The sequence below is a fragment of the Mytilus californianus genome, unplaced genomic scaffold, assembly GCF_021869535.1.
Source record: "Mytilus californianus isolate M0D057914Y unplaced genomic scaffold, xbMytCali1.0.p SCAF_3, whole genome shotgun sequence".
In the NCBI taxonomy this organism is placed as follows: domain Eukaryota; kingdom Metazoa; phylum Mollusca; class Bivalvia; order Mytilida; family Mytilidae; genus Mytilus; species Mytilus californianus.
The window spans coordinates 17,388,617-17,416,374 of record NW_026262679.1 but is presented as its reverse complement, the minus strand read 5'-3'; the positions used below and the strand labels follow the sequence as shown (position 1 = coordinate 17,416,374).

At 33.3% G+C, this 27,758-nt stretch overlaps 1 protein-coding gene across 3 annotated transcripts; it reads left to right on the top strand.

Annotated features, from left to right (window-relative positions):
• The first annotated feature begins 1,129 nt into the window (after nucleotides 1-1,129).
• LOC127734029 (ceramide kinase 1-like) lies at nucleotides 1,130-27,557 on the top strand. 3 transcript variants are annotated; one of them, XM_052243585.1, is made up of 12 exons: nucleotides 1,130-1,320; nucleotides 5,340-5,528; nucleotides 6,272-6,400; nucleotides 8,299-8,362; nucleotides 8,645-8,790; nucleotides 15,322-15,396; nucleotides 18,650-18,799; nucleotides 20,342-20,411; nucleotides 20,866-20,918; nucleotides 21,999-22,180; nucleotides 25,245-25,399; nucleotides 25,915-25,949. In XM_052243585.1, exons 1-12 carry the CDS (start codon nucleotides 1,233-1,235, stop codon nucleotides 25,937-25,939), a joined length of 1,326 nt encoding a protein of 441 aa, XP_052099545.1. In that variant the 5' UTR covers nucleotides 1,130-1,232; the 3' UTR covers nucleotides 25,940-25,949. The 3 variants fall into 3 exon arrangements, with proteins under 3 accessions (XP_052099545.1, XP_052099546.1, XP_052099544.1); XM_052243586.1 differs by lacking the exon at nucleotides 25,915-25,949 and adding an exon at nucleotides 25,868-25,902; XM_052243584.1 differs by lacking the exon at nucleotides 25,915-25,949 and adding an exon at nucleotides 25,962-27,557 and having other exon boundaries at nucleotides 1,131-1,320.
• The last annotated feature ends 201 nt before the right edge of the window (nucleotides 27,558-27,758 follow it).

Here is a 27,758-nt window from a genome sequence, read left to right as displayed (position 1 = left end):
TGTCGGTTATAGACATATTTGTTGATTTTTAATGACAATAAGTTCTTACGGACTGTGTAATGATAGGGGAAAAGAGTTTTGAATAATACATGTATTTCATGATCATTTCGTTTATTTTCAAAACCAATCAAACATGGCTATTACTGGAATAACTTTTCCTTATATTGTCATTCACACAATGCTTTATAAACTGTTCATAGTATAGTAAGACATATCAACATATCAGACTGAATTACACCAAACAAGATAATATATAAAAATAAGGAGATGAGGTATGATTGCCAATGAGACAACTATCCACCAAAATTCAAATAAAGTGGATGTAAGCAATTACAGGCAACCGTATGACCTTCAACAATGAGAAAAACCCATACCGTATAGTCGGCTATAAAAGGCCCCAACATGAAAAATATGAAACAATTCAATTGAGAAAACTAACAGCCTAATTTATAACAAAACAATTAACGAAAAACAAAGATGATAGACATGAACCAACGCCAACCACTGAACTACAGGCTCCTGACTTGGGACAGGCACATTAAAAATGTGGCGGGGTTAAACATGTTTGTGAGCGCTCAACCCTAACCTGGGACAGTGGTGTAACAGCACAACATAAGAACAAATTATAAAAATCAGTTGAAAAGGGCTTAACTCATCAGATCGATACAAAGCAGAAAAACATCAAATATAAACACAGACCGGACGTGGCAGGGTATTTATCCATCTCTCATTCCTAACAACAAAAATTTTAAAGGACACTATAAGTACAGATCTGAGAGTACTCGCAGTAATGACAGCTATTTCAAAGCCAATAATAACTAATAAAAAAATCATGTATCTTAGACTAAAAAATCAATCAGTACACATCCAACAGCCAATGGATTTAGTGTAAAGACGTCAATAACAGTTCTAATTCAAAGTAAGTTGCTGTGGGTAAATTTCGGCAGTATAATTAGAGAATTGTTGATTATTTAACGAAAAAATATCATCAAGATAACGATAAGTGTTGTTGAATTTATCAATTAAATGGAATTTAGACGGGTCTTTACTGAGTTTGGTCATGAACTGTGCTTCTTAATGATAATATACTTCACCTTATTATAATATAGTACATTTTTGTCATTTATTTAGTACAGTTATCGTTCTTTTTAACCGTTAGTCATACTTAACATATCGATGTAAACAAATCAAAATTATCAGAAATATTTGTTTGTTGCGCTTCAAAAGGTGTCATGGATTTTAACGTTCAAATATCTGGTGCTTCAACCGAAATACAAATAGGAGAATCAGGCATTGTGTATTTCACAGGAAAGGAAGAATGTAAGTATAGCCATCAAACACAGATAAGATTCATACATATTTTTTTCTGTAAGTGGCTATTTATAGATTAAAAGTATAGCTTACATGATACGGTTTTGAACAGATGATCAACAATAATATTTGTGTAGCCCACAGCTAATGCATATATGATCTATAGATATAGAAAATTATATTCATTTCGATACAAATGTATGTATATCATGTATATATATTTATAGATATAGGAAGATGTGGTATGAGTGCCAATGTCTGAGACAACTCTCCATCCAAGTTACAATTTATAAAAGTAAACCATTATAGGTCAAGGTACGGCCTTCAACACGGAGCATTGGCTCACACCGAACAGCAAGCTATAAAGGGCCCCAAAATAATTACTAGTGTAAAACCTTTCAAACGGAAAAACCAACGGTCTAATCTATATAAAAACGAGAAACGAGAAACACGACTATGAACTACATAAACAGACGACAACTACTGTAATCAGATTCCTGACTTATATGTTTATATATAAGTGAAGAAATTACTCCCGATGTACCTTACTTCCTCTAATATTCAAATTTCATTTGGTAATAAACTCAAGTACTTTAATCACCATAAAATCAGATATTTTTGTTTAGGGCAAACGAATATTCAAGGCAGTAAAAGTAAATGTTATTTAATGCAAAGTATGATGTGTAGATTTCCTAGAGTATATATATATAGCCCTTGTAAAGATGATTAAATTTGACAATTCGCCGTTGTTACATAAACAGCACGGGTTAGATTGTATTGGAGAAGAAAAGGGGTGTCGTATTCTAACGATACACATAATTCGAATGGGACGCGACGAACAGTATAATAGTAGCATTGTCTAGTAATAAGGGTATGTAAATATGCACAAGGCATACAAAGATGACATAATAAAATGGGCTAAATCTGATTGTAAAAAGATAATGTTAACCTAAAACATAGTACACGTAATAAGAGTCGCTGATATCTTCTCGAATTTTGTAAGTTATTAAAAAGTGTTATATTATTGTACCACACACACATATGAAGGTATGGATGGGGTTTACACTCGAGGGTTTACATAATAGAGAATAACGGGTCAATACTACGGAAAAATCGGCAAAAAAAAAAAAAAAAAAAAAAATTAAGAAAAAAATTAAGAAAAATAGGCAAAACAAAAATAAAGAATAGAGAATAATATGGTGCTTAAATATAAAGAATACAGAATAAGTGGGAAAATCTATAAAGAACAGAGAACAATAGCTGAAAAAATAAAAAAAAAACATACTGAATTGAAGTACCTCATACCCAGACCATCACATATACACTATATCTATTTATAAACATCACCAACTTAAGTATATATATATGGAAGTAGTTAAGTAATACATGTACATTACATTGGATGTTCAGAAGCCATCCACCTCACATGTATGATCTTCATTGTGTTTTTGTTGTCGATTATCCTTTCTATTATATAAATTATATATATTTTCTTAAAATAAGAGATAATTATATTTATACATAAATTTGTCCTTTATCAATACGTATACGTCACTTCAATCTCATTTACATAAACAATCAGGGGCGGATCCAGGATTTTGGAAAGGGGGGCGAAGTATGTAAAAATCGCCGAGTGGAGCAAGGCGAAAATTTTTTTGGACCTTTTTTTGGCTAAAAAACATAAAATAAGTGTAAAATGCACTTTTTTAACGGTTCCTGACGTTAGGCATGTATATTTTATAGTTAAGTGTAAGGGTTGGACATTTTTGATGCCGTATTCTCCCCATTAATTGTCTATTATAAAATGATTGGATGGATTCAAAGCTATGGAGACATAAAGGCCACACCCAGCAGACAGGTTGCAGTCGGGCCTTGAAAAAGTATTCATTTTATCAGTTCGACGAAACAGACATTCCGGTCAGATATGGGATTTACATGCAAACCCCCGGCCCAAAAAAAATTACGCCTGTTTTTTTTATTCATCATGTTCATTTAATGCTAAATAATTCTGTTGGAAATTTTTGTTTCTAATAGCAAAAAAGTGGACAAGATTATTGTTTTCAATCCAGATACGGCCAGAATTTTTGTTTAAGGCAAAAATCAGGGTCAGAATTTTTTCTCTCAAACATCTCAGACTGCCTCCTCAAATCAAATGGTCCGTACCTTAGACTTTAAATCTATCTAGAGCTTATTGACTGGGGATCATTATTCAGCTATGTTATTAATAGGCCGGGGCGTGTTGGGTTAAACATGTTTTCGTAGGTAAATAATATTGCTGTGGAACGTTTTTTTCCTGAAAGTGTAATAGAGTATTGCTTTTTGTTCGGTGGAATTGTGAAATAGAAGTCAATAAATACGTTCTTGCTCAATCCTTTGTCGCTTTGAAGGTGTCATGCTTGTCATCCTCAGCCTAAGCAATGTGTTACTGTAATTTGAATTTCAAAATGACTGAGTGACGTTTTTTCGACGCACTGGTCAACTCCACCGTAGCGAATCACATGATTTTGACATAATCAATAATATATTACAGTAAATATGAGCGAAACATATCTTTATAAGTAAAGAATTTTCGCATAAAAATTAAATACGCGGAAAATGGCAAAATTCACGAAGTCTAGTCTGATTAATCATTTTACAAAAAAAAAAAAAAAAAAGGTGCAAGCAAAGGGGGGGGGGGGGGGGGGGGGCGTACGCCCTCTACGCCCCCCTCTGGATCCGCCACTGACAATAATCACTTGGACCTCAACTATTCATCGATTATATAAAATTTTGGGATTTTCAAGTATATAGGAATAGAGCATCATTGACGATATATTAATTGTCGAAATGCGGATCTGGTGCAGTAAAGTTGGTACCATTAATTTTGTTTATATAGCTGTGTACTTAACTTTTACATTTTGTTTAAGATATCCTTTAATTTGAATAATATATTTTGGACATTTAGATTACCTTTGTATACCGCCACTCGAAAAAAAACCATATTGTATAAGTGTTGATACATTTGTCCGTCCTTATATATGCGTTCTTACGTGTATGTCTGTCCGTCTTCCACATCCGTCACATTTCTTATAATTACAAACTTATTGGTTTTAGTTTGTTGCTTGCCAGTGTATTGTACAGGAGATTTGACATTTTCGTCGTTCTGCATCACTATAAATATATTAAGATTTCCGGTAGACAAAGAATCCTCAAATTGTACATTTTTTCGTGGTATATGCCAATATGAATATTTCTTTAACTCTCTCGGAGCTTTTTAATATATATACATTAATGTTTTCTTTTTTAAGCAACATGATTAACAAATGAAGATACAGTAGTGAGCCAATCTGATTAGAATACATATCTATCGCAACTCGCGTGCTCATATGAACATAACGAAATCAAATATCTGTATTTTAATTTTTAATTTTGATTGAATAGAGAGCAAGCTTACAGACCTCAAGCACCTTTAGTTTATGTAGATATCTTTACAAGACCCCCACCTAAACGTTGTCCCCTATTTCAGATTCTTCTGAATATCGAGCTCATCTGAGGTTATTTTTTTTTACTACTGATGATTAAAGTCCAGTGAAAGGTTATTCGATTTATACTAGGACACACTATTTTCTTAGTCTTTTGTCATCCTCATAAATGCAGCAAAAACACATCTTTAAAGTCTTTGTGATTAATCGGACCAAAGTTGGGCTTGAAACAACGACTCGATGTTTGTCGTGACGCTATAAGAACATACGTTGATCTCTTTATCTTGTATGTTTTTCTTGTTGTCAAACATATATATATATATTGAGGTTAATAATATGAGGACTCACTTGATATTTATTTGAAACGAAAACCAACATTACATTTTGGCCTATATGGATTTATGATATTTATAATATAAACCGGTATAATAGACCTTGAGTCTTGATATTGGAAGTGAAACTTAGTCTATTTAGTTTTGCAAGGAAAAAACATGTTCATAAAAATATGTGACGTCAAATTTTCTTCAATACAAGGAACCCATTTGTAGGCTTTTTTCTGTTTTCCAGATAAACGTGCTTACGAAGATATTATATCATTGGAGAAATTATCTGGTGACGGAAAAGCATGTAGACTTCACTACATACAAGATCACCCGTTTCCAAATCACAAGTTGACGAAAGAATATTTAAATATTACATCAGAGGATAAGGTTTTAAGAGATTTTGAGGAAACGCTTTCTAAGAAAATCAGTGCAGGTAGGTATAATCCTTGGTTTAACACACATTTGTAAACGCTAAAAACATAAACGTTCTGAAATTTCGCATTTTCTTCTTTGAATATATTGTTTATTTTTCGTATGATGAATAAGGATAGTAAATATATTCATGAAAGCAACCTTCAAGCTGGTATCCTCATTATGAAAGGTCTTGGTATATCAGTAAAATGCATTAATAAACAATCATAGTGATGATAAAAAGACTTTTATGAATATCCAAAACCAAAACAAGAGAGAGAACCCGCGAGAGTCTGCAATAGGGATTGATTGATTGTTTCTTGCTTGCTTAACGTCCAGTCGCCAATATTTCATGCATATTCGGACTGTAATCTGAGACTACTATAACATGTATATATTATAATATATATATATACATAATTACTCTAAATATCAGCACAACAATGTTAAATCTGCGGAAGCAAATTTTTGTTCTTCCCTCGCCGGGATTCTTACTGATGCTGTTGGGATATCGAGACAACACCGCCTGCACAGTGTCCAGCGCTATAGACCACACGGCCACCTAGACTGAACTAAAATTTCAGCTTTCGGTGGCCTAGTGTTACCTTTCCTCGTCAGTAGAATCTAGAGTTGTAACACAGTACATGATATATGAGGCATGAAGATGGATATATATATGTTATACTAGTCTCAGCTGTAATATAAGCTAGAAAAGGTCTCAGAAAACAAAATGTTATTTCTGTCACTTTTTTGATATTTTCGTAGTTACAAAAAGACCGCGGAAATTAGCTGTGTTTGTCAATCCAATTGGTGGAAAAGGAAAAGGTAAACAAATTTGTGATGAAAAAGTGGTACCAGTTTTGCAGCTAGCAGGGATACAGACAGATGTTGTTGGTGAGTTAATCGTACAAACAATCTAGGCTTCGAAAACCGAACAGCCTGAAAAAGAACTTAAAGACAAAATGACAAGTTTATAACTCTGATACATTGATACATGTACATTTCATAACGTACATGTTTCGATAAAAGGTAAAAATAACGAAGACCATAGACGTTTTTACGAGTGTTTAAAGAAACATTTTTGGGAACAATTTGGAAAGGAATTAGTTTCAATATGATTTCGGTATATCTCATATTACATATCCATCAATTGTCATTGAAAAAAGAGACGAGATGACGAATTGGCAGGAGTGTAAAAAACCACAGGTCACCATACGGCCTTCAATTATCAGCAAATCCCACACCGTAATAACAGTAGTAAGCTTTTAAAAAAGGACTCTTTAACATAATGTTAATCAATACGATTAATAAAAGCTGCGGCCTGATATATCTTTTAACATTTAATAAATGAAAAAAGACTGTTTGCTACTAACGAGTAGCACTGGACTACATGCTCCTGGTTTGAAACAGACTGTATGGTACATTTTCGTACCTCTTAACTGTGTATCTTGAGTTCTATTTTTTTACTTTTTGTACTTTCATTTAGGGAATGTTTATTTGATGGAAGATCTTTTATAGTCCTTATTAAAATCAGTCGCAACTATTCTGTACTAAAATGGTCTTTGGCTACCGACTTATTGACCTCAACACCATCATCTGTTATAATGCTCCCTGAATGTCATTGGGTCAAATGTTTAACTTACAGATCCAAAAACGGAAAATTTAGATAAATGATGTAATTTTATCATCTTGGTAATTTCATGGGATTTAAATAAATGTATACAGACTGATGATAAAAAGACGGAAACAAAGCCTTTGGACGTTGAGGTCAAGTTCAGTTACAAAAATAGGCAGCAATACATGGAAGGAAATTCCGCAAATTGTTTTTGTCCGGATATTTCTCTAATTTATTGTCGTGTGATTTAGCAAGGGTCGAGGGAAACACTGTCTTTTTTTAAAAAGAGGCCCAAAAAAGATTTTTCTGTATATAATGAGGATATAACACAGCTTGATATAAACTGAATTTCACAAGAATCTGGATGCTAAAGTTAATCAATTTGATCTAGTTTGTTTTGTCTCAACTTGACGGCCATGAACCCTCAGTCATGGTCTATTGTTCAAGTTTGTGATTAGGTCAGTTTAAGGGAAACCACTTATGATAAGTCAATGATGTTTGGTATGCAGTTGTATAAGCATTGTCACATCTCAATTTCATGGAAATTAGTTGTCCTTGCTCCCTCAGCCATGGTCTATTGACTTTGAAAGGTTTGTATAGTTTACATGTTAAAATTTGTGGCTAGTAGGGCAATTTATGGGGATAATTAATAACCTAGCCTTATTTTGTGGCTCATGATAATTTTACGGAATTCTTAAGGGTATTACTTTTAACCAAAGATGAAACTTTCTTAGTTGAAGCCAAATTTACTGTGTATGATTGGAAAAATATGACAAAACAAGAAGGGATAATGCCAAAAACATAATTATAATTATACATTTAACAACGCCTGATGATGATTCGCAGCCTGATCCTTTCGGTCCACCACAGACATTCCTCAGAGGTAGAATGGTGGATTAATAGTGGCACACTATTAATATACATGTAGTATTTGAAAGTTATCTGTTCTTTTCAATTATCCGCTATTCGTTCTGAATAATTATCCGTATTGGAATAAATTATCTATTCAGTCAAATGTCTTTCTTATATATAGTTATGGTACAATGTATAACTTTGCACGACATAGTCGGCTTTTATTTAAGAGCTGTTAAGATTCTATACAAAACATATGTTCTCATATTTTTTGAATGAGAAACAGTTCACTTTAAATGACCTGATTTCCAATTTTTTTTTATAGTTTCACAAAGAGCGTACCATTTTAAAGAAATAACAGAGAACTACGACTTTAATTCTGTGGACGGGTAATTTGAGATAAACGTAACATTTTATTTTATTTATAATATAATCATAGCAATTTGACATATTGTTTAAAGTCAAAACATTTTATTAGCAAGAACAAAAGAAGGGGTCGAGGTAAAAAAATATTTTCTTTGATTTCTCGTCATAAAACCGATCCATTGTAAACTTTCATCTGATTGGAATTTTCTCTTTAATTTGAGCTGATAAGCGAAACCTTAAATTTGGTGTAATTTTCAATCAGTCCAATTTAAATACTAGAGTTCACTGAATTATTTATTTGTCAGGTTAATTATAATGGGAGGTGATGGAACATATTCAGAAATAATAAATGTTCTGATGAGAAAAAGGCAACATGAAGCTGGTGTAGATTTCAACAATAGTTCCTCTCTTTTGAAAACGATGGATTTCCCTATTGGCGTTATACCTACAGGTATGGGAATGACAGTTTCATTTGTTTATATGAAGTTTTTAATGTTACTGTCAAGAAGGAAAGAGGATGGTGTTTCTTTTCATTATTCAGTAACCCTGCTTTTAAATAAAATTAAGAATGAAAATGGGGAATGTGTCAAAGAGACAACAACCCGACCAAAGAGCAGAAAACGAAGGCCACAAATGGGTCTTCAACACAGCGAGAAAATCCCGCACCCGGAGGCGGGCATCAGCTGACCCCTGAACAACAATGATCACTAGTTGAGTGAAAATGGACATCATACTAAACTCCAAAACATATAAATGAACTAAAATTAAAAATCATACAAAACTAACAAAGGCCAGAGGCTCCTGACTTGGGACAGGCGCAAAAATGCGGAGGGATTAAATATGTTTTGTGAGATCTCAACCCTCCCCTATACTTCTAGCCAATGTAGAAAAAACAAACACACAGCAATACGCACAGTAAAACTCAGTTTAAAAGAAGTCCGAGTCCGATGTCAAAATAGATAACAAAAGATACTATTAGTAAGTAAAATGACAATGATACATAAATTAACAAAGGACTACTGGCAGTTACTGACATGCCAGCTCCAGACTTAATTAAACTGATTGAAAGATTATGTCTTCATCATATGAAAATTTGATATACAATACCACAAGATCCTTTTAGTTAATATATATTACCCGTACATATAATACCATGGTACAAACCATTTATTTATATGTACCATGTTATTTACGGAAGGTATCTTCAAAATTGTGTAAAACATTATAGAACTAAGACAATTTATAACAATTTGCTCAGAGGTGTTCAAATAGTTAATGCTTCGAAAAATAGAAATAAATTTGCCATTCTTTATGAGATTATAGTATCGTTATTAAGGTAGTTTTTGGTAATTCAAAAAATAAAATGTCTTTACGTCACTAATTGAAACTGATAGCGGAGATTGCAAATATATATTTGTTAGTACCAGTATTATTAAACGATGTAAACATTTTTGAACATTTATATATTTTCGCCTTATCATAGAGTACGCCTACTGCAACAACGGTAGAAAAACAAAAGGTTTCCTTTGTCTTAAGATAGAAATAAGATTTGTCATTGCTCGGGAAATAGACACGAACAGCTATGTGTATTAGCTATATGTTGGACTTTAAAAACTTATAGTTAATTGCAATACTCATAGAAGAAGACCCTATATTAATACTGAACGAATAACAATGAGATGAAGAACAACGATCAAGAGTTGTTGACGTATTTTCTAAACTATGTTGAAGTCCTTCCTTTAATCACAAAGTGATTAAAAATTGTTCTAGAGTTGTCTCTCTTTGTCTGTTGTTAATCGTAATTCACAAAAACCAAAATTAAAATACTACAGACTTTCTGTAAATTATACTCATTTGTGTAGAGGTTCCATCCTCTGTTTTTCATTTATAACTTTTACAACTTATACAAAAACAATCATTCTAATTACACATACATTTTATTACACCAACTTGTATTTACAATTTCATGACTAGAATATACATTTTTACTTTGTGGCATTACTTTGGCTACAGAGTATTCTATAATATTTTGTTGAGGCGCCAGGGTGACTACCGATTACCTATACACAATGGCTATCAGCTGACCTATGTTGACATAGTGTCATAAAACCCCTGGTAGTTAAACACAGTTACACCACCACCTACCATGGGGAGTGACCGGGGAAAACACTCGTATTACCAATGCTCCAGTTATTAGTGCCCCACCTGTTGGCAGGTGTAGGCATCCCCTCTATAAGATGAGGTGGAGGAGATCCCAGAGTTACCCATCTGTAGACCCCACCGTTACCAGTAACCACATTTTCCAAACCTGCAAATTGTAGAACTTGTCAGGCCCAGAGCAAGGGCCGAGTGAAATAATCCTCCAATCACTTCCAGTCTCCCTGGACCGCCACATGAGAGGCCAAGTCAGCTACCAAATCTGACTTGGGTTCTCACCTGCACAAAAATTTCATTATTGAAGCATTGGAAAAGTTGAAATTGTTGTGCGTAGGAAAGACTCAACCCCCCTTGTATATTATTTAAGAAAACCTGATTTCCAGTTTGTGATAAATGAGTTCCATCTGTTCTGTATAAAGACACTTCACTTGCCCTAATGTTCTCATGTAATATAGCTTTCCCCCAATTTTCTATTACAAAGTTTTTGACCACTGAATTCACTCTTTTTCTCTCCTGTTCGATTATTGCACCCGCATTCAAGGGTGCAAAATGCCAGTATCTGCGCTGTAGCATTGAAGACCATATTACAATAACATTTTTAAATACAGCCTGGTAACGTAGGATAGAACATTTTACATGTTCAATTAAACCCTTCCTTGTCAATTCTAAATCTGTCAAATCATTAGCTCCACAGTGAATAATAATAAAATTAGGGAGGTAAAAATTTTCTTTTTGCATCCAGTAGGGAGTCCAAATTTTTAATCTGTAAACCAGGTTGCCCAATCCAGTATGTTGTTACACCTTTGGACTCGAGTCCCAGGTTGGTCCTACCATATTTCTTCGCCTCTACATTGGCCCAATGAACAAGGGAACTTCCAACAAGCCATAAAATCTTGGGACCTGTGAAAACTTATAGCTTGTTAGCCTTTTGAAACTAGAAAAATTGCAACCTAATATAGCGAGAATAAGCATGCGATTTCCATCTGCCTAATTTCATAATTACCTCCTCTGAGACCCCCTGCCTGGCTAGTTCCGTGGTCCCCCAATTCTAAAACTGTGTGACCTAAAATGACCTTTACTAATATGAAGAAAATGTAAAGCCTTTTCTAGTATACTGCTGAATTGGTATCTAGTTAAAGGCATACCATTATAATGTATAAACAAATCTTTATTGTTACAGGTAGGTCGTACCTTTAAGTATTCGTTAATGAGTCGTATCGGACAGTAGTTTTTTATGTTCTCGGGTATCAATAAAGTAACGGACTTTGAAATTCCCTTTTGGTCAGTTTTTGACCACCTTACTCTTAGCTCCAGGATTTTTTTCTTAACTAAAATATCAGAAATTGTTAAGTAGGAGCCATTTATAACAGACTTAGTTTTTGAAGTAGTGATTTCCCCTACCATTAGCAAACCAAAGAAGGCAACTGAAAAAACTGCTGAAAATAAAGCAGCTTCATATTTATTCTTACATACTTTATCTAAACAACCTATCATATCTGCTAACAATTGCACTGTAATTGGTGCTCTAATGTCATTACGTTTCCCTCCTTGAATTCTTTTTATTCCTTCTAATGCCTTGCCAATTATAAAGAATTTGTAGTATCCTGTTTGCCTTGTATTTTATGATGGTATGAAACTCCTGATATATAAGATGATATGGTACCCCCAGAAAGACCTTATACTGACAAAAAAGCTATAAAATTTAGCAAATCATTGACAGGCACTGGCCAATGCTGTTTCAATTTGTAAGATGATCTAAAATTACAAAGTTTTGACAGAGCCAAATTGTATGTTTTTTGTGTATTTTTGGACACACCTTGATTGACAATATAATCCGCCACCTGACTTAAATGTTCCAGATCCGTGTTGGAATTTTGGTTGGCCACTGGTCTGCTTCTGGAGCTAGGCTTCTGAACTTCCCTCACTGAGAACGAGAGAGACAATCAGCAATTTGGTTTTGTTTTGAAGGGATATAAATTGCCTTAACTGACGTATTGTTTTTTAAGTTCATTAAAACCACTTGTCTTACTAAAGTCATAACTCTACTTGATTTGCTAGTTTTCATATTAATGATTTGAACAACCGCCTGATTATCAACATGTAAAATAACTTTTTTGTTAACAAAATATGATTCCCATGACATAAGTGCTGCTACAACTGGAAACAACTCTAAAAATGTCATATCTCTGGTGATTCCAGTTTCAACCCAATGTTTTGGCCATATGCCTTGGGCCCACTGACCTGCAAAATAGATCCCATATCCACCTTTGGACCCCCCTGCACTATCCGTGAACAACTCTAATTTTTCATTTGAAACCCATACATTGTCGGTTATTACAGTGACACCATTGTATTGTTTTAAAAAGTCTAACCAAACTTCTAAATCTGCTTTCGTCTGCTTGTTTACACGAATTTTGTAATATGATTTTCTTACCCCGATTGTTGAATTTATAAGTCTGCGACAGAAGGTGCGGCCTGAAGCAACCACCTTACAAGCAAAATTCAGGAGCACAAGAAGAGATTGCATATCTTTAAGAGTTATTTTAGAACCGTCTAAGGTATCTCTGATTTTTTGTGAGAGTTTGACAAATTTTTCATTTGGAAGCCGCATGATTAAATTCTGTGTATCAAATTCTATACCCCAAAAAATATGTAATGTAGTAGGCAAAGTAGTCTTGTCACTAGCAAGAGGAACACCTATTTTGTCGCATACCTCTTGGAATATCTTCAAAGTATTGCCAACTTTTGATGTTTGGCTCGACTCGACAAAAAGAAAATCATCTAAATAATGGAGGATATTATCATTTCCGCTTTTTTGCTGTATTATCCAATGCAAAGCTTTTGCAGATTTCTCACAGGGCACAACTTATTGAGGCCCCCATTGGCATCATTTTATTAAGATAATATTCACCCTGAAATTTTATCCCTAACAAGTCAAAATCCTGCGGGGCAATTGGCAACAAACGAAAAGCCGCTTTTACATCACACTGACTTAAACGGGCAAATGTTTTGTGTCTATTAATCAAACATGCTGCATGCTTCGTCCACTGAACTGTACTGCACTGAACAATGATCTTTATCAATAAAATCATTTATTGAATTATTCTCAGGATAGGATAAATGTTGAATAAGTCTAAAATCCCCATCATTTTTTAGCACTAGCCCAATTGGTGATACCTGAAGTGTGGGAAAAGGCGGGTATCTGAAAGGACCATGCAGCAATGCGACCAAGTTTAACTTCCTTCATTAATTTTTCTTTAAAAATGTTGGGTAGCTGTAATGCACTTTTTATATTGGAACTCTCCCTTGGTTCCCTAGAGCCAAAATATTTTAATGAAAAACCATATTTGAAACCAGATATAATTTCATGTGCTACATTGTTATGTGGGTAAAATTCTAAATAATTTTCCAAGACCGATACTTTAACAGGAGTATTTCCTAATGAATAAAAATTAATACTTTTTGTTACTTCTTCCTTGGGCCCGGTTATTACATTGGGCCTTTCTGTGTTTGCCACTGCATATTTCACATACATGTTGTGTTTAAACCTACAACGAGGGAAGTAGGGACAGTCATTACCATTATTTATAGTATTTACATGACATATTTACACTTCCACTAGTTACCTGTGATTGTTGATGTGTTCTCGTGTTAGTGTTTGAAAATGTAGCTGCATTTGATTATAATGACCACGATTTTGTGTATTTGTTCTATAACCCTGTGATTGCACTGACACATTGTTTTGTACTGTGTGAGATGTGATGTGTATTAGCCAATATTCACCGTGTATGTTTCCCCAAGATAAATTTGGATTCTTTTCTATTTTTAGCCTAAATTGCTCGTCATAGGTGGCCCAGTTTTCTGACCTCGTTGCCGCTAATCTTGTATCGCGCATATGTTTTAACAATTCCTGTGCCCGTGTCCTGTATTTCTCAATGTAGACACTCATAAAAACTATGAATGCTGAAGTCCATTCATTTATGGACAAATAAACACCCGACGATCTTTTTTCAATGCAAATTTTCCCCCTTTTTAATTTCAAATCGCCCTCTTCAACCTCCTCCATTTCTTTTTGCGTTCTCAAAAGATAATGAAGCTCTATAAACTTTCCCTCCCAAATCTTTTCCTTAATTTTAAAAGGCACGTGTTCCCCTACTGTGTCATGAATGCTAGACTCTTGTGTCGGAGTGAAATCAATGGAATTATTTGCCATTTCAAAATGTTTGTGTGAAGGGTCGTGTCTAAAAGAGGGGAATGCCCGTGCATACTCCTCCGACTCATTACCTGATGATATTTCAGCATTTTCTTCTGGTCCTTGTGTCTCCACGTGTCCCACCTCCTGTGTTTTCCTGACCATTCTTTTCCGTCCAACTCCGTCCTTCTTTTGAGTGATTTCTTCGTTCCGCACTCCCTGTCCTTCTTTCCTGCTGGTCGTCCTCCTCTTCTTTCCAATGGCCCTTGATGGCGATCCCCTGGCATTTCTTTTGTTTGGCATATTTTCGTTTAAATAATTTAACTAATTTCTGCAGCACCTGCTTTGTTGTCGACAGCAAATTAACAAGTGCCCGATACGGGAATTCCAAAATTCAGATTCCACCTGAGAGCGCCATCTATGGCCATGCCCAATATGGCAATGAGCTAAAGGCTGCAACACCCACACACCCACACAAATATTTGATTGAAATAAACCAGATTATTGAAAATATAAAATTTTGATAATCTCTATTATTTGCATGATCATTCAGTTAAATCTAAGAGGACAAATATTGAGTGTGTGTAAAAAAGAATAACATTTTATTTAACTAATGACTATATTCTTTTACAGGGTCTGCTTGTGGACTTGCTAAACTTGCACATGGAGTATTTGATGTAATGACATCAGTTCTACACATTATAAGAGGTTTTTCTAATTTTGCTTTTATATTCAGAAAATAGAGGTCCGTGGTTCTTCTCATATACAAAGTGACCTATTATGATGCATGTATAAATTGGTACAGTGAATCAGCATTCCTATCAAACTTTCTTATTTCATGCTTTGTTTACTTATATTAAGTTTTCTATCCACGTTGAGTTATCCAATACTAAGAAAGCTAAAATCATATGAATTGGTCAAAGGATGAATTTGTTGGGAATAACTATCGATCAAAAGTAGGTAACTTTTACTGTTGTTAACGCTTTATGACTAGGGTTGGCTTTTGTAGTCAATGATTTCTCAAATTCTCAAAATGATGTCAATGCATATACATCCTATTCTCACATATATTTTGTTATATATTTGATTCAATTATGAGGTCTGTTCTAATGTATTTGAGACCTATATATAAGAATAAGAAGATGTGGTATGAATGCCAATGAGACAATTCTCCACAAGAGATCAAATGAGACAGAAAATTAACAACTATAGGTCAGCGTACGGCCTTCAACAACGAGTAAAACCCATACCGCATATATATATTAGTCGGCTATAAAAGGCCCCGAAATGACAAATGTAAAACAATTCAAACGAGAAAACTAACGGCCTGATTTATGCACAAAATAATGAAAGAAAAACAAATATGATATACAGCAACAAACGACAACCACTGAATTGCAGGCTCCTGACTTGGGACAGGCACACAGAATGTGGCGGGGTTAAACTAGTTAGATGGCACCAAGCCCTCCTCCTAACCTAGGACAGTGGTGCAACAGCACAACACAAGAACACACTATACAAAACAATAAACGAAAAACAAATATGATAAACAGCAAAAAACAACAACCACCACTCAATTACAGGCTCCTGACTTGGGACAGGCACATATAGAATATGGCGGGCTTAAACAAGTTTGAAGGCGCGCCAACCCTCCCCCTAACCTGGGAAAGTGGTGTAACGGTACAACATAAGATCAAACTATAAAAATCAGTTGAAAAAGGGCTTAACTAATAGTATCGATACAAAGCAGAAATACATCTAACAAAAACACAGAGTGGACGTGGCGGGGTACTTATACATCCTCACAACAAAAGGACACTCATTACAGATCTGAGAGTACTCGCAGTTACTGACAGCTTGTTCAAAGCCAATAACAACTAATAAAACAATCATGCATCTAAGACTAAAATATCAATCGGTACACATCCAGCATTCAATGGATTTAGTGTAAAGACGTCATTAGCAGTCAGAGTACAACATGAGCTGTTTAAAAGATTCATCTGGGAAAGTTAAAGTGCATTCAATAAATTAAATTGATTAAGAGTTCAATGTCTCACCTCAAATTCAATGAACCATAAAGTGTCGTTGACAAGTATGTTTTAGAGGGATAACACTGGTTCTTGAGATATGTATTGAGATGATAAAAAAACTTCTACAATTTCAAGCATGCATCTTTTCTTATCGACATTTTAACGATAGGTTTAGACCTAAAATAATTTGCTAGGAAATAGGGATGCATTTTGTTTTATAAATGTCAACTACAGTACTCTCAGATCTGTACTTAGTGTCTTTTTTGTTGTGGGGGATGTATAAGCATTTGTCCACGTCCACTCTTTTTAGCTCACCTGGCCTGAAGGGCCAAGTGAGCTTTTCTCATCACTTTGCGTCCGTCGTCGTCGTCGTCGTCGTCGTCGTCGTCGTCGTCGTCGTCGTCGTTAGCTTTTTACAAAAATCTTCTCCTCTGAAACCACTGGGCCAAATTTTACCAAACTTGGCCACAATCATCATTAGGGTATCTAGTTTAAAAAATGTGTCCGATGACCCCGCCAACCAACCAAGATGGCGGCCATGGCTAAAAATTGAACATAGGGGTGAAATGTAGATTTTGGCTTATATCTCTGAAACCAAAGCATTTAGAGTAAATCTGACATAGGGTAAAACTGATTATCAGATCAAGATTTATCTGCCCTTAAATTTTCAGACAAATCTGACAACCTGTTGTTGGGTTGCTGCCCCTGAATTGGTAATTTTAAGGAAATTTTGCAGTTTTTGGTTATTATCTTAAATATTATTATAGATAGAGATAAACTGTAAGCTGCAATAATGTTCAGCAAAGTAAGATCTACAAATAAGTCGTCATGACCAAAATTGTCAGTCGACCCCTTTAGGAGTTATTGCCCCTCATAGTAAAATTTTAACAAATTTTTGTAATCTTTTACAAAAATCTTCTTCTCTGAAACTACTGAGACAAATTTGACCATACTTGGCCATAATCATTATTAGGGTATATAGTTTTAAAAATTTGTCCGATGACCCCGCCTTCCAACCATCATGGCCGACTTGGTTAAAAATAGAACATAGGGGTAAAATGCAGTTTTTGGTTTATATCTTTGAAACTAAAGCATTTAGAGCAAATCTGACAGGTGGCAAAAATGTTCATCAGATTTAGATTTATCTGCCCTGAAATTTTCAGACGAATCCGACAACCCATTGTTGGGTTGCTGCCCCTGAGTTAGTAATTTTACAATTTTTTGTTATTATCTTAGATATCATTATAATATCTGATATCTAATACTATTAATTATGATTTTAACCTTATTTTACATAATTTCCAAAGCATCAGTAAATACAGGTGAGCGACATAGGCTCTTGAGAGCCTCTAGTTTTTTGTTAGATGTATTTCTATTTGTATTCATCTGATGAGTTAAGCCTTTTTCAACTGATTTTTATAGTTTGTTCTTATGTTGTACTGTTATACCAGGTTAGGGAGAGGGTTGGCGCCTTCAAACGAGTGTAACCCCGCCACATTCTGTATGAACCTGTCCCAAGTCAGAAGCCTGTAATTCAGTGGTTGTCGTTTGTTGTTGTGTAACATACTAGTATTTGTTTTTCGTTCATTTTTTTGTACATAAATTAGGCCGTTAGTTTTCTCGGTTGAATTGTTTTACATTTGTCATTTCGGGGCCTTTTATAGCTGACTATGCAGTATGGGCTTTGCTCATTGTTGAAGGCCGTACGGTGACCTATAGTTGTTAATTTCTTTGCATTTGGTCTCTTGTGCAGAGTTGTCTCATTAGCAATCATACTACATCTTCTTTTTATATATAATCTAATGAGTCTAAATGACAATATTACATAAAGGTCATTTCTTTTAAAGCTTAAGTTAGAACAGCTCCTTTTATTACTATTTATATTAACACGCGACAGGGACTGCATTATAACTATACATTTTTTATTTTAGGTAGAACAGACCACTATAACACAATTGGTGGGTTCAATAACAACAAACTGATAGGATATGGAATCATATGTTTTGGTTATGTTATGTACGCCGATCTGATGTATGATACTGATGTTAACTATCGATGGATGGGAACATTCCGTTATATATGTAAGTCATCATTTATTTAAGTAAATCTGCATGAAGATAAATAAATTGATAGCACAACAATCCTAAATGCTGTCAGATATTTAAAATAAAACCTAATGAATGTATTTGTTTTTAAAATAATACGTGTAGTGGTGCCAAATTACCTGGTTTTGATATTGTAATACACCACTCTTACTTAAGATATTTTAACTTGTATTGTTCAATTTATTTTAACATTTTTATTTTCTTCATTACACTATTTATATATGATTATTTTTAATATTTTCACTGCCTTTATACGTGTTGGGACTTCATCTTATAATAGCTAGTCATTATTAGTTAGAAATTACCCCATAACTTTTTAGATAGTCTTATTCACGTTAACAACATTGGTTTGTCTAAGGAGAGGTCTACATTACCGCCTTCATTAACACCTGAAATGTTTGCCTACTTTCGATTACTTAAGAATTGAATGCTTCTTTTTGTAACTTCATTGGGGTGTAAAAGTGTTGACCGAAGTACATTTTGTATGAAGCGCACAGTCAACGCTTTTACAACCCTATGAAGTTACAAAAAGAAGCATTCAATACTTATAATTACATTTTTTAGCTAGGATCATGAACACACGATTTTTTTCTAGTTTTTATTTGATATACCTGTGCACTTTATTGTGGGACCTCGTGTCATCGTGAATGATAAATTTCATTTTGTAATGAAGTTGTTTAAGAAATAACGCGAGATTGCAGTTAGCCAATCGGAATAACGTATTATAATGAAACATGCATCTAATGTAATTATTTGGGTATATATACCTATTCACATAACCATGCTGCAACGTTACAATGTACGTGTATTACCGTTAACCAACGGCTGGTCAGATTTACAGTTGTTGATCGTCATTATGTTTTGGTAATATATAGTTGTTTGTTAAATAAAGCTCGAATTCAGCAATGAAGTTGCAGCAAGATACTTTCCTACTTAACCATGTTAACTATTTTCTGTCTTATTTTAAAAACTAAGTTTATTTTCTTATGAGGCACCGAAGTAGAAATCAATTGATCTTACTAAGAATGATCATGACTTACATAGTATGCAACAAAATATTTGTCGCTTTTACATTTAAAAGACTTTATTTGATTAATATCATTATTGTCAATAATTTTTATGCCCCAACTACGATAGTAGAGGGGCATTATGTTTTTGGTCTCTGCGTCCGTTCGTTCGTTCGTTCATCCGTCCGTCCGTCTGTCCCGCTTCAGGTAAAAGTTTTTCAGGTTAAAGTTTTGGTCAAGGTAGTTTTTGATGAAGTTGAAGTCCAAAAAACTTGAAACTTAGTACACATGTTCCCTATGATATGCTCTTTCTAATGTTAATGCCAAATTAAAGTTTTGACCGCAATTTCATGGTCCACTGAACATTAGAAAATGATAGTGCGAGTGCGGCATCCGTGTGCTATGGACACATTCTTGTTTTTTTTTATTTGATAAATATTGTTATAATTTTTTTTAGCATTGTTCTTATTTCGTTTTCTTTGTCTTGTTATTCTGTTTATTACCATTGTAGATGTGCCATTCAGGAACGTTTTTATAAAGCCACTCAGAGAGGTGGAAATGGAAATAACATACGAATATTTGTAAGTTAAAACTTGAAATACATTGTAGAGTAACATTACAAAATACAGTTTAAAATCAAATAAATGACATAAATGCTGTATGAGCAAAGACTAAATGTATTCAGCAAATGAAGACATTGATTTCCTTTTATGCTTTCCAATAAAGTCATTGTTAAATAAACACACAATTACTGTGATCTGACAATTTGTAGCTCAGAGAAAAGCACTCATTTCAACCATATTTTATTTGAAATAGTAAAAAGTTCAAATTTTACTTAAATCTACGCATACACACACAAGAAAATAAAAAAATAAAAACAAAATGCGGCATCAAAACTCAAAGATTTAAACTTAAGGAACAAATTGTACAAATTTACACTATTTCATCCACCAAGGTAAGCCGTGTTGATTCTAGAAAAGGAAATAACTGAGAATTAATATGTTGTGCAATACTTGTTAGTTTTAATATTTTCAGAGAAAATAGAGAGTCGGGTAGTACAACTGAAGAGGAAAAGGCTAATTTGCAAGGTTAGTTATTATTTGATTTTGGTAGCTTAAATAACTTATAACATTAAATGTGAAATACAATATCAGATAACATTAAATGTGAAATACAATATCAGATAACATTAAATGTGAAATACAATATCAGATAACATTAAATGTGATATACAATATCAGATAATATTAAATGTGAAATACAATATCAGATAACATTAAATGTGATATACAATATCAGATAACATTAAATGTGAAATACAATATCAGATAACATTAAATGTGATATACAATATCAGATAACATTGAATGTGAAATACAATTTCAGATAACATTAAATGTGATATACAATATCAGATAACATTAAATGTGAAATACAGTATCAGATAACATTAAATGTGAAATACAATATCAGATAACATTAAATGTGAAATACAATATGAGAGTAACACGTGACTTTTAGGTTCTATCTATCGTACATTCATCATGAAATCGCTCTCATTCTCATTTATGAAAGAGAGCTGAAAGATACCAAAGGGATACCATGTTGAAGTACTTTGACCTGTAATGGTTTACTTAAAACAAATTGTGACTTGGATGGAGAGTTGTCTCATTGGCACTCATACCACATCTTCTTATATCTAATAAATCGAAAACAAACTAACAATGTCATTGCAAAAAACAAAAACGACGGACAGATAAACGATAGTACACAAATAACAACATATAAAACTTAAGACTGAGCAACACGAACCCAACCAAAAACCTGGTGGTAAACTTGCATGGACAAATAAGTTCAAAAACAATCCTTCTCCTTCACCAGTTTTCTCAAATTTTTCAGATTAATTAGGGCCCCGCCGAATGGCGGACGCCCTATAGTGATCAGTCTGTCCATCCGTCCGTCCGTCTTAATTTATGTACAACTTCCTAGGTCAAAGGTCAAGGTCAAAAACTTTGGTTTCAGTTGACAACCCCATGTCCAATGATAAAGATACAAATTTACACATTATTCACAGCGGGCCCACAGAGACTGCTCCCATCTCAATGATATCTAGTTTATTCAAATGTAAACTATTTCGGAATATTGCATGCATAATTTATTTTTTACAGTTACAGAGACGAAAAGAATAACAAATGTAATAGGTGGAACAGGCGACGTAGATTTTAAAGACCGGCCATATGATAAACAGCCAGCAAAAAAAGACCAGTTTTTTATGTTAGAATATACTATGTGTGGGAGATGGGCTCTGGCTAAGCATTTTGTCAATCTGTACCGACTTACGGAGGAGCATGTAAGTTATCATAGAATTTGGAAAATGTATCAGAAACGTAATGGTATTCATGGGACTATCAAATACATTTAAATAGGAAATTAATGATCACACAAAGGAATATCAAAATGAGATAAGCGTTACCTATGTTTCAGTAACAAGCTTACATTATACTTTCTTTTCTAGAGATTCAATATAAATCCAATAGCTATGCCTTTCTTATTTATCATATTAGTGCCAGTAATCATATTTTTAGTCATGCATTTCAAATCAATAGTCATCTACTTTCTTTCCTATTTTTTCTTGTCATTTTAGTCTTTTCAATAATACTGTGGATTCATTTATTTTCGTAGGTACCCATTTTTATGTATTGAGGAAACAATGTATTTTCATGGATATTTGACTTCATGGGTTTAGCAAACTCTGCAAACCAGCATATAGAACATTTATTTTTCGTTGAGCATTTAAATTCTTGGTTGTCCTATACCCACGAAATCAACGAAAATTGGTATCCCACGATTACTAACGAATCCATAGCTTTCGTTGATGCAGTAACTAAAGGCTTTCCGTGTAAAACGTTTGGCATTAATCAATTTTCACATTTCGTTCATATCGAGGGAAGTCAATTGTTTATTCTGATTGGTAAATTTTCAAATTTTACATGACTATCTACGGGTGTTACTACTGATCTTGCCGGAACATCTTAGCTCATCCATTGGTGTTCGTATGATTCATGTTTTGAAATCTTTGATAGTTGTTATTAAGAGCTCAAAAATCTTTCATAGATGCAAGTATTATGTTTGGAAGCTTGTCTATACATATTCCGTTTAACATTGTCCTATATTTGTCCGAATTTTATTTGATTTCTCGGTGCATTAGGAATGATTCATTGTATTTTCTGCAGTTCAACTACTCACGACTTCAACGTAACGTAATGAAAAAGTTGAGACATTATGTGATCAGCTTGTTTTTGATTTTAGTACAACATTCATCAAGGTTTTTTCCTTATTTTTTGTTCCAGTAACGTATACATGTATATTATTACTTTGAGTAATTACATGTATATATATATATACTACATAAGTGACCATTTATATATCAAACTCTCAATAAATCTTAAAATCTAATACACGAAGCAAAATATTATCGTAAACAAACAATGTGACTTGCGCTCTGACTCCCATCCTCCAAGGGCTCACAGAGACCTTTATATTTTAGATGTGAAAGTATTCAAGAAGTCTATTAGTTTTAAGTTGGTTATGTATCTAATTATTTTCAATCCAATGAAGACACATTGTTATTTAAGGCGAAAATAGTTCGATGTTCAAATCTCATAAATCAATTTAGAAGAGACAAATTAAGGTCATAAACAAATATTAGTGAATCATATGAAGCTCAAGGAACTAGAAAGGGTGCGTCGATATGGAAAGCCTCTCCTGTTATGCATGCATCACCCACCATGCAAAGAAAATATCACAGTCGGGAATACATGTAGGACACAAGCGATAAAATTACATATTATACTAATTTACAGGTATCTTATAATCTAAGACCGTGAAAACATGTCTTTAATGAGTTGAGACACAGACATATCGTATTGGTCAACTAATTCGTACTGGTGATCGAAAACTTATGAAGTGTCAATTTCAGTCGTTCTTCCTCATAACTCTGTAGGACCAGTTTTTGTGTAAGGAGCACATCCATGTTGACGAAGTCCGTATAGTGTGAATATGCACGAGCATAACGTATAAATTGAAATATTGAAAAAATGGACGACGGAGCAAAGGGTATTTTACTGTTATGAAAAATGCAAAATGGGAAGTTGTCAATTGGAAAGTTGAAATCATCACGTTTGTCATAGATTCTAGTTTGAAGTCGTCCATCTGAGTCAATATCTAGGAACAAATCAAGATATGAATCGGATCGTCTAGTTTCGGTAGTATCCTTTATATCAAGTTCACTGGGATATACATGTATGAAATGTAAGCACTCATTGAAATGTGGGTTATTAAGTGACAGGACATCATCACGATGTCTGAAAGTTGAATTATAGAACTTTGCAAGATGTTTTTTCTTTTTGTCTTCGAGAAGATTATGTATGAATTCTGCTTCATATGAGTACAAAAACCAATCAACAGAAGTGGTGAACAACTAATACCCATTGGAATACCGACTGAGTGTGGAAAAATCAATCAACAAAACTCAACAAATATGTCCAGCAGTTTGATGATATCGTAGAGCTAACAAAATATCTGCATGTGATATATATATATATATATAAATAATAAATTGTATAATAATGTTAAAACCTGATAAGACAAAATTTTGAGTTTTACAATATAAACACTACAAATACGCATTTAGATTTAGCAGTATTCTCTTGATTTGTTAAAGAGTGAAAGACCTTGTAAAAGTACACGTATTCCAAGTCAATCTAGTGAAGTCCACTTTGATCGGATATTTATAATAAAAAAATAAGAAATAAGGCCATCGGGTAAATGCTTTTTATGTAGATTTTTTCATGATTTGTTTTTATATTTACATGAAAACATTATCTTTTTGAAATAAAATTAAACATAAGTCTTCATATTTAGAAATGTGATTCAGCTAAAGCACCAGTATTAGGCCTTTATGAACTTTGTTAGAAGCACTCGTCAATCTGGTTTATAAAGCTCAGTAGATATTCTTGTCGTTATGTTGTCATTTCGCTGTTTGGAATTCTTTCTGACTAACCTTTTTAAATTCGAAAGTCTTAAAAGGTGTTTGTTAACATTTATAATATAATAAAAAGACTTCAGTCAGTCTTTTGTCTTTTTATTTATAAAAAAATATGTTAAAAATGCTCAACGAACATACTATGGTGAGAGCAGTTAAACAATTTTGCTGGATGTGACTTTGAAGGCTGCTGTTGTTTACCCAGTTATCCTTTTTTGTTTATATAGAAAATAAATGTTTTGTCAGTGTTCACATTTTGTATGGTTATGCTATTCGATTTTTTATTATCATTACTTATATTTTCCAAAAATAAATGTTTGCCGTCGTTTCCCACTTTTTTGTTGTTTTCTTTCATTTTATCTTTTTGTAGCTGGATTCGGTCAAACATTTTGTGAATTACAATAGAATAAAATCCGTACGTCTGAGAGCCACGGAAAACAATGATCCTAGCCAGCGTGAAATGAATCTAAGGTTCAACATTGATGGAGAGAGTCACCAATTAGAAACACCAGACGTATATATCAAGTAGGTAAACGATTGTCGACCTTTACTTTATTCCGATCACAAATTGAAATAGTTGTTCGTATATATGATACGAACGATTCTTTCCTTCAAAACAATAATACAATGTGAAATTCCATTCAAATAGACCGCATACAAGGAAAAAATATCGGAATGTTTCTTTTGTGTAGTTGTTATTCGCATCATCAGTAGTTTATAGATGGTTAACACTGTAAAGATCGTGAGGTATAATATCGGACACATGGATGTAAATAAATCATTCATGCACCACATACCCGTATTATATTCATTATGTCTGTATAGGGTTAAGCTTTTAATAAAAACACTATTAAAAATGCTTATTCGTATTTTTTGTCATATTAATTTTAAATCAGTTTCTCGATCATGATTAGTCATTTGTTATATGAATGGTTACATTGAAATAAAAATCAATTTTCAAAAATTATTTATTCCTAAAATGACTTTTTTCAGATTGTTTCCTCGATGTTTAACATAATATACCTCTTGACTTTTTTCAGATTGTTTCCTCGATGTTTAACATAATATACCTCTTGACTTTTTTCAGATTGTTTCCTCGATGTTTAACATTATATACCTCTTACAAAGGATCATGGAGATTTTAGATTTCAAACTTCAACGTACATACAGTTTTAGTAGTTTTAAATCAATTGTTGTTTTTAAAGTATTTTTCAAATTGATATTTCGCAATACAAATACACTATAAATTTGGTGATTTATGTTCGAAATCAACTTCATCACGATTTTAAGCTTTACAAACTTAATTTACTTGTAGATGTAAAAGGTTCTGGACGATTCTCTTTTTGAAAGAATAAAACTAAATGCTGTTTGTTTCAAATACTAATTGTATGTAGTATAATATGTATGGTATTGTGTTAAGTATGTGTAGCAACTTCAAGCTATGTAATAACTGATAAGTTTGGAATTGTATACTATGTAAATGTAACCTTTTATGTTTTAATCAACGACTTCACAAATATTATATAAGTCGGAAAATAGTAAAACAGTCTTCTTCCGTTTTATGTCTCTAAAAACACCGGAAAGGGCCTCCTTTGTGCACAAAGGAGCGCAATGTAGCACAAAAGAAAAAAAAAAGAGGTTTGTTTTATTTTATGAATAAAATAAGATGTTGGGTATACGTCAATGATAGAATTGAGAATGGAAATGGGGAATATGTCAAAGAGACAAAAATCCGAACAAAGAGCAGAAAAAAGCCCAAGGCCACAATTGGGTCTTCAAGGCAGCGAGAAAATCCCGCACCCGGAGGCGGGCTACAGCTGACCCCTTCCCGAATCTATTTACGCTGTGAATATTGTATAAATAATTAAAATTATAATTTACTTTTGTGCTTGTCAGTTAAAACAACTAATATGTTTGTTATTTGGACCTAGAAGTCGTTCTGAATATGTCTGAAATATTTGTCAATGGCCGTTAAACAAACAATTTTATATTGCTTTAATTTTTTTTTGATAAAAATTTTTTTTTTTCTCACTTACGCAATAAAACTATGTTTTTTTCAAATTTATATCGCTATGAAGAAAATGTTTCACAAGACGCAAAAAATGTCTTTGAATAGTGGTGTCGGAAGAATTTTATGATCCGTATTCACTTTGTTTTATCGAATTTTATTCTGGGCAAATTCAAAGTATGAACTGAAATTTTCTTACTTAACGAATCTTGTAACGAGAGTGTCACATCATGAATCTATGGCTTTGAATGTTTCTATGAAAGAATTCACTCATTATAAACTTTCTTATAAAGTGTTTTTTATTTCCCCTCCTTTTTTACTTCAATAGACTAATATAAGGAGGTTCAAACTTGTATTAGAATATAATCTGGTTGAATAGACGATGTGTTTGATCAACGCTTGTGTGATCTATATTAAAAAAAACATGTGTATTTTGCATACGTTTGAAATTTTTATTCCAAATAGTTTTCTTGCTTTTAAAAAATGCTCTTAAACACTGATGATTAATTGTGAAGAATTTCGCCTCATTTATATTCAATAGTTTTTATTTGTGAAAATTGTACAAACAATGTTTACTTTATTTTTTTCTGTTTAATGTACAGCCTTTATTTATATGTTCATGTTTTACAATATTTTGCAATATATATGTATAATAAAATCGTCGATAATTGATAATCTTTGAAGTGCCGTAATTTTATGCATATCCTTACCGATTTTTGATCTCGTTTTTGTAAATCTTCAACTTACCGATTTAACGCACGCATTTAATAGAAATAAATATATTTTTCGCATATAGTGACTTTTCCCCCATTATGAAAACAATTGTATGTCCTTTGTGCTCTTATTACACTCCCTTGTTGTCCTTTGCGGTGTTTT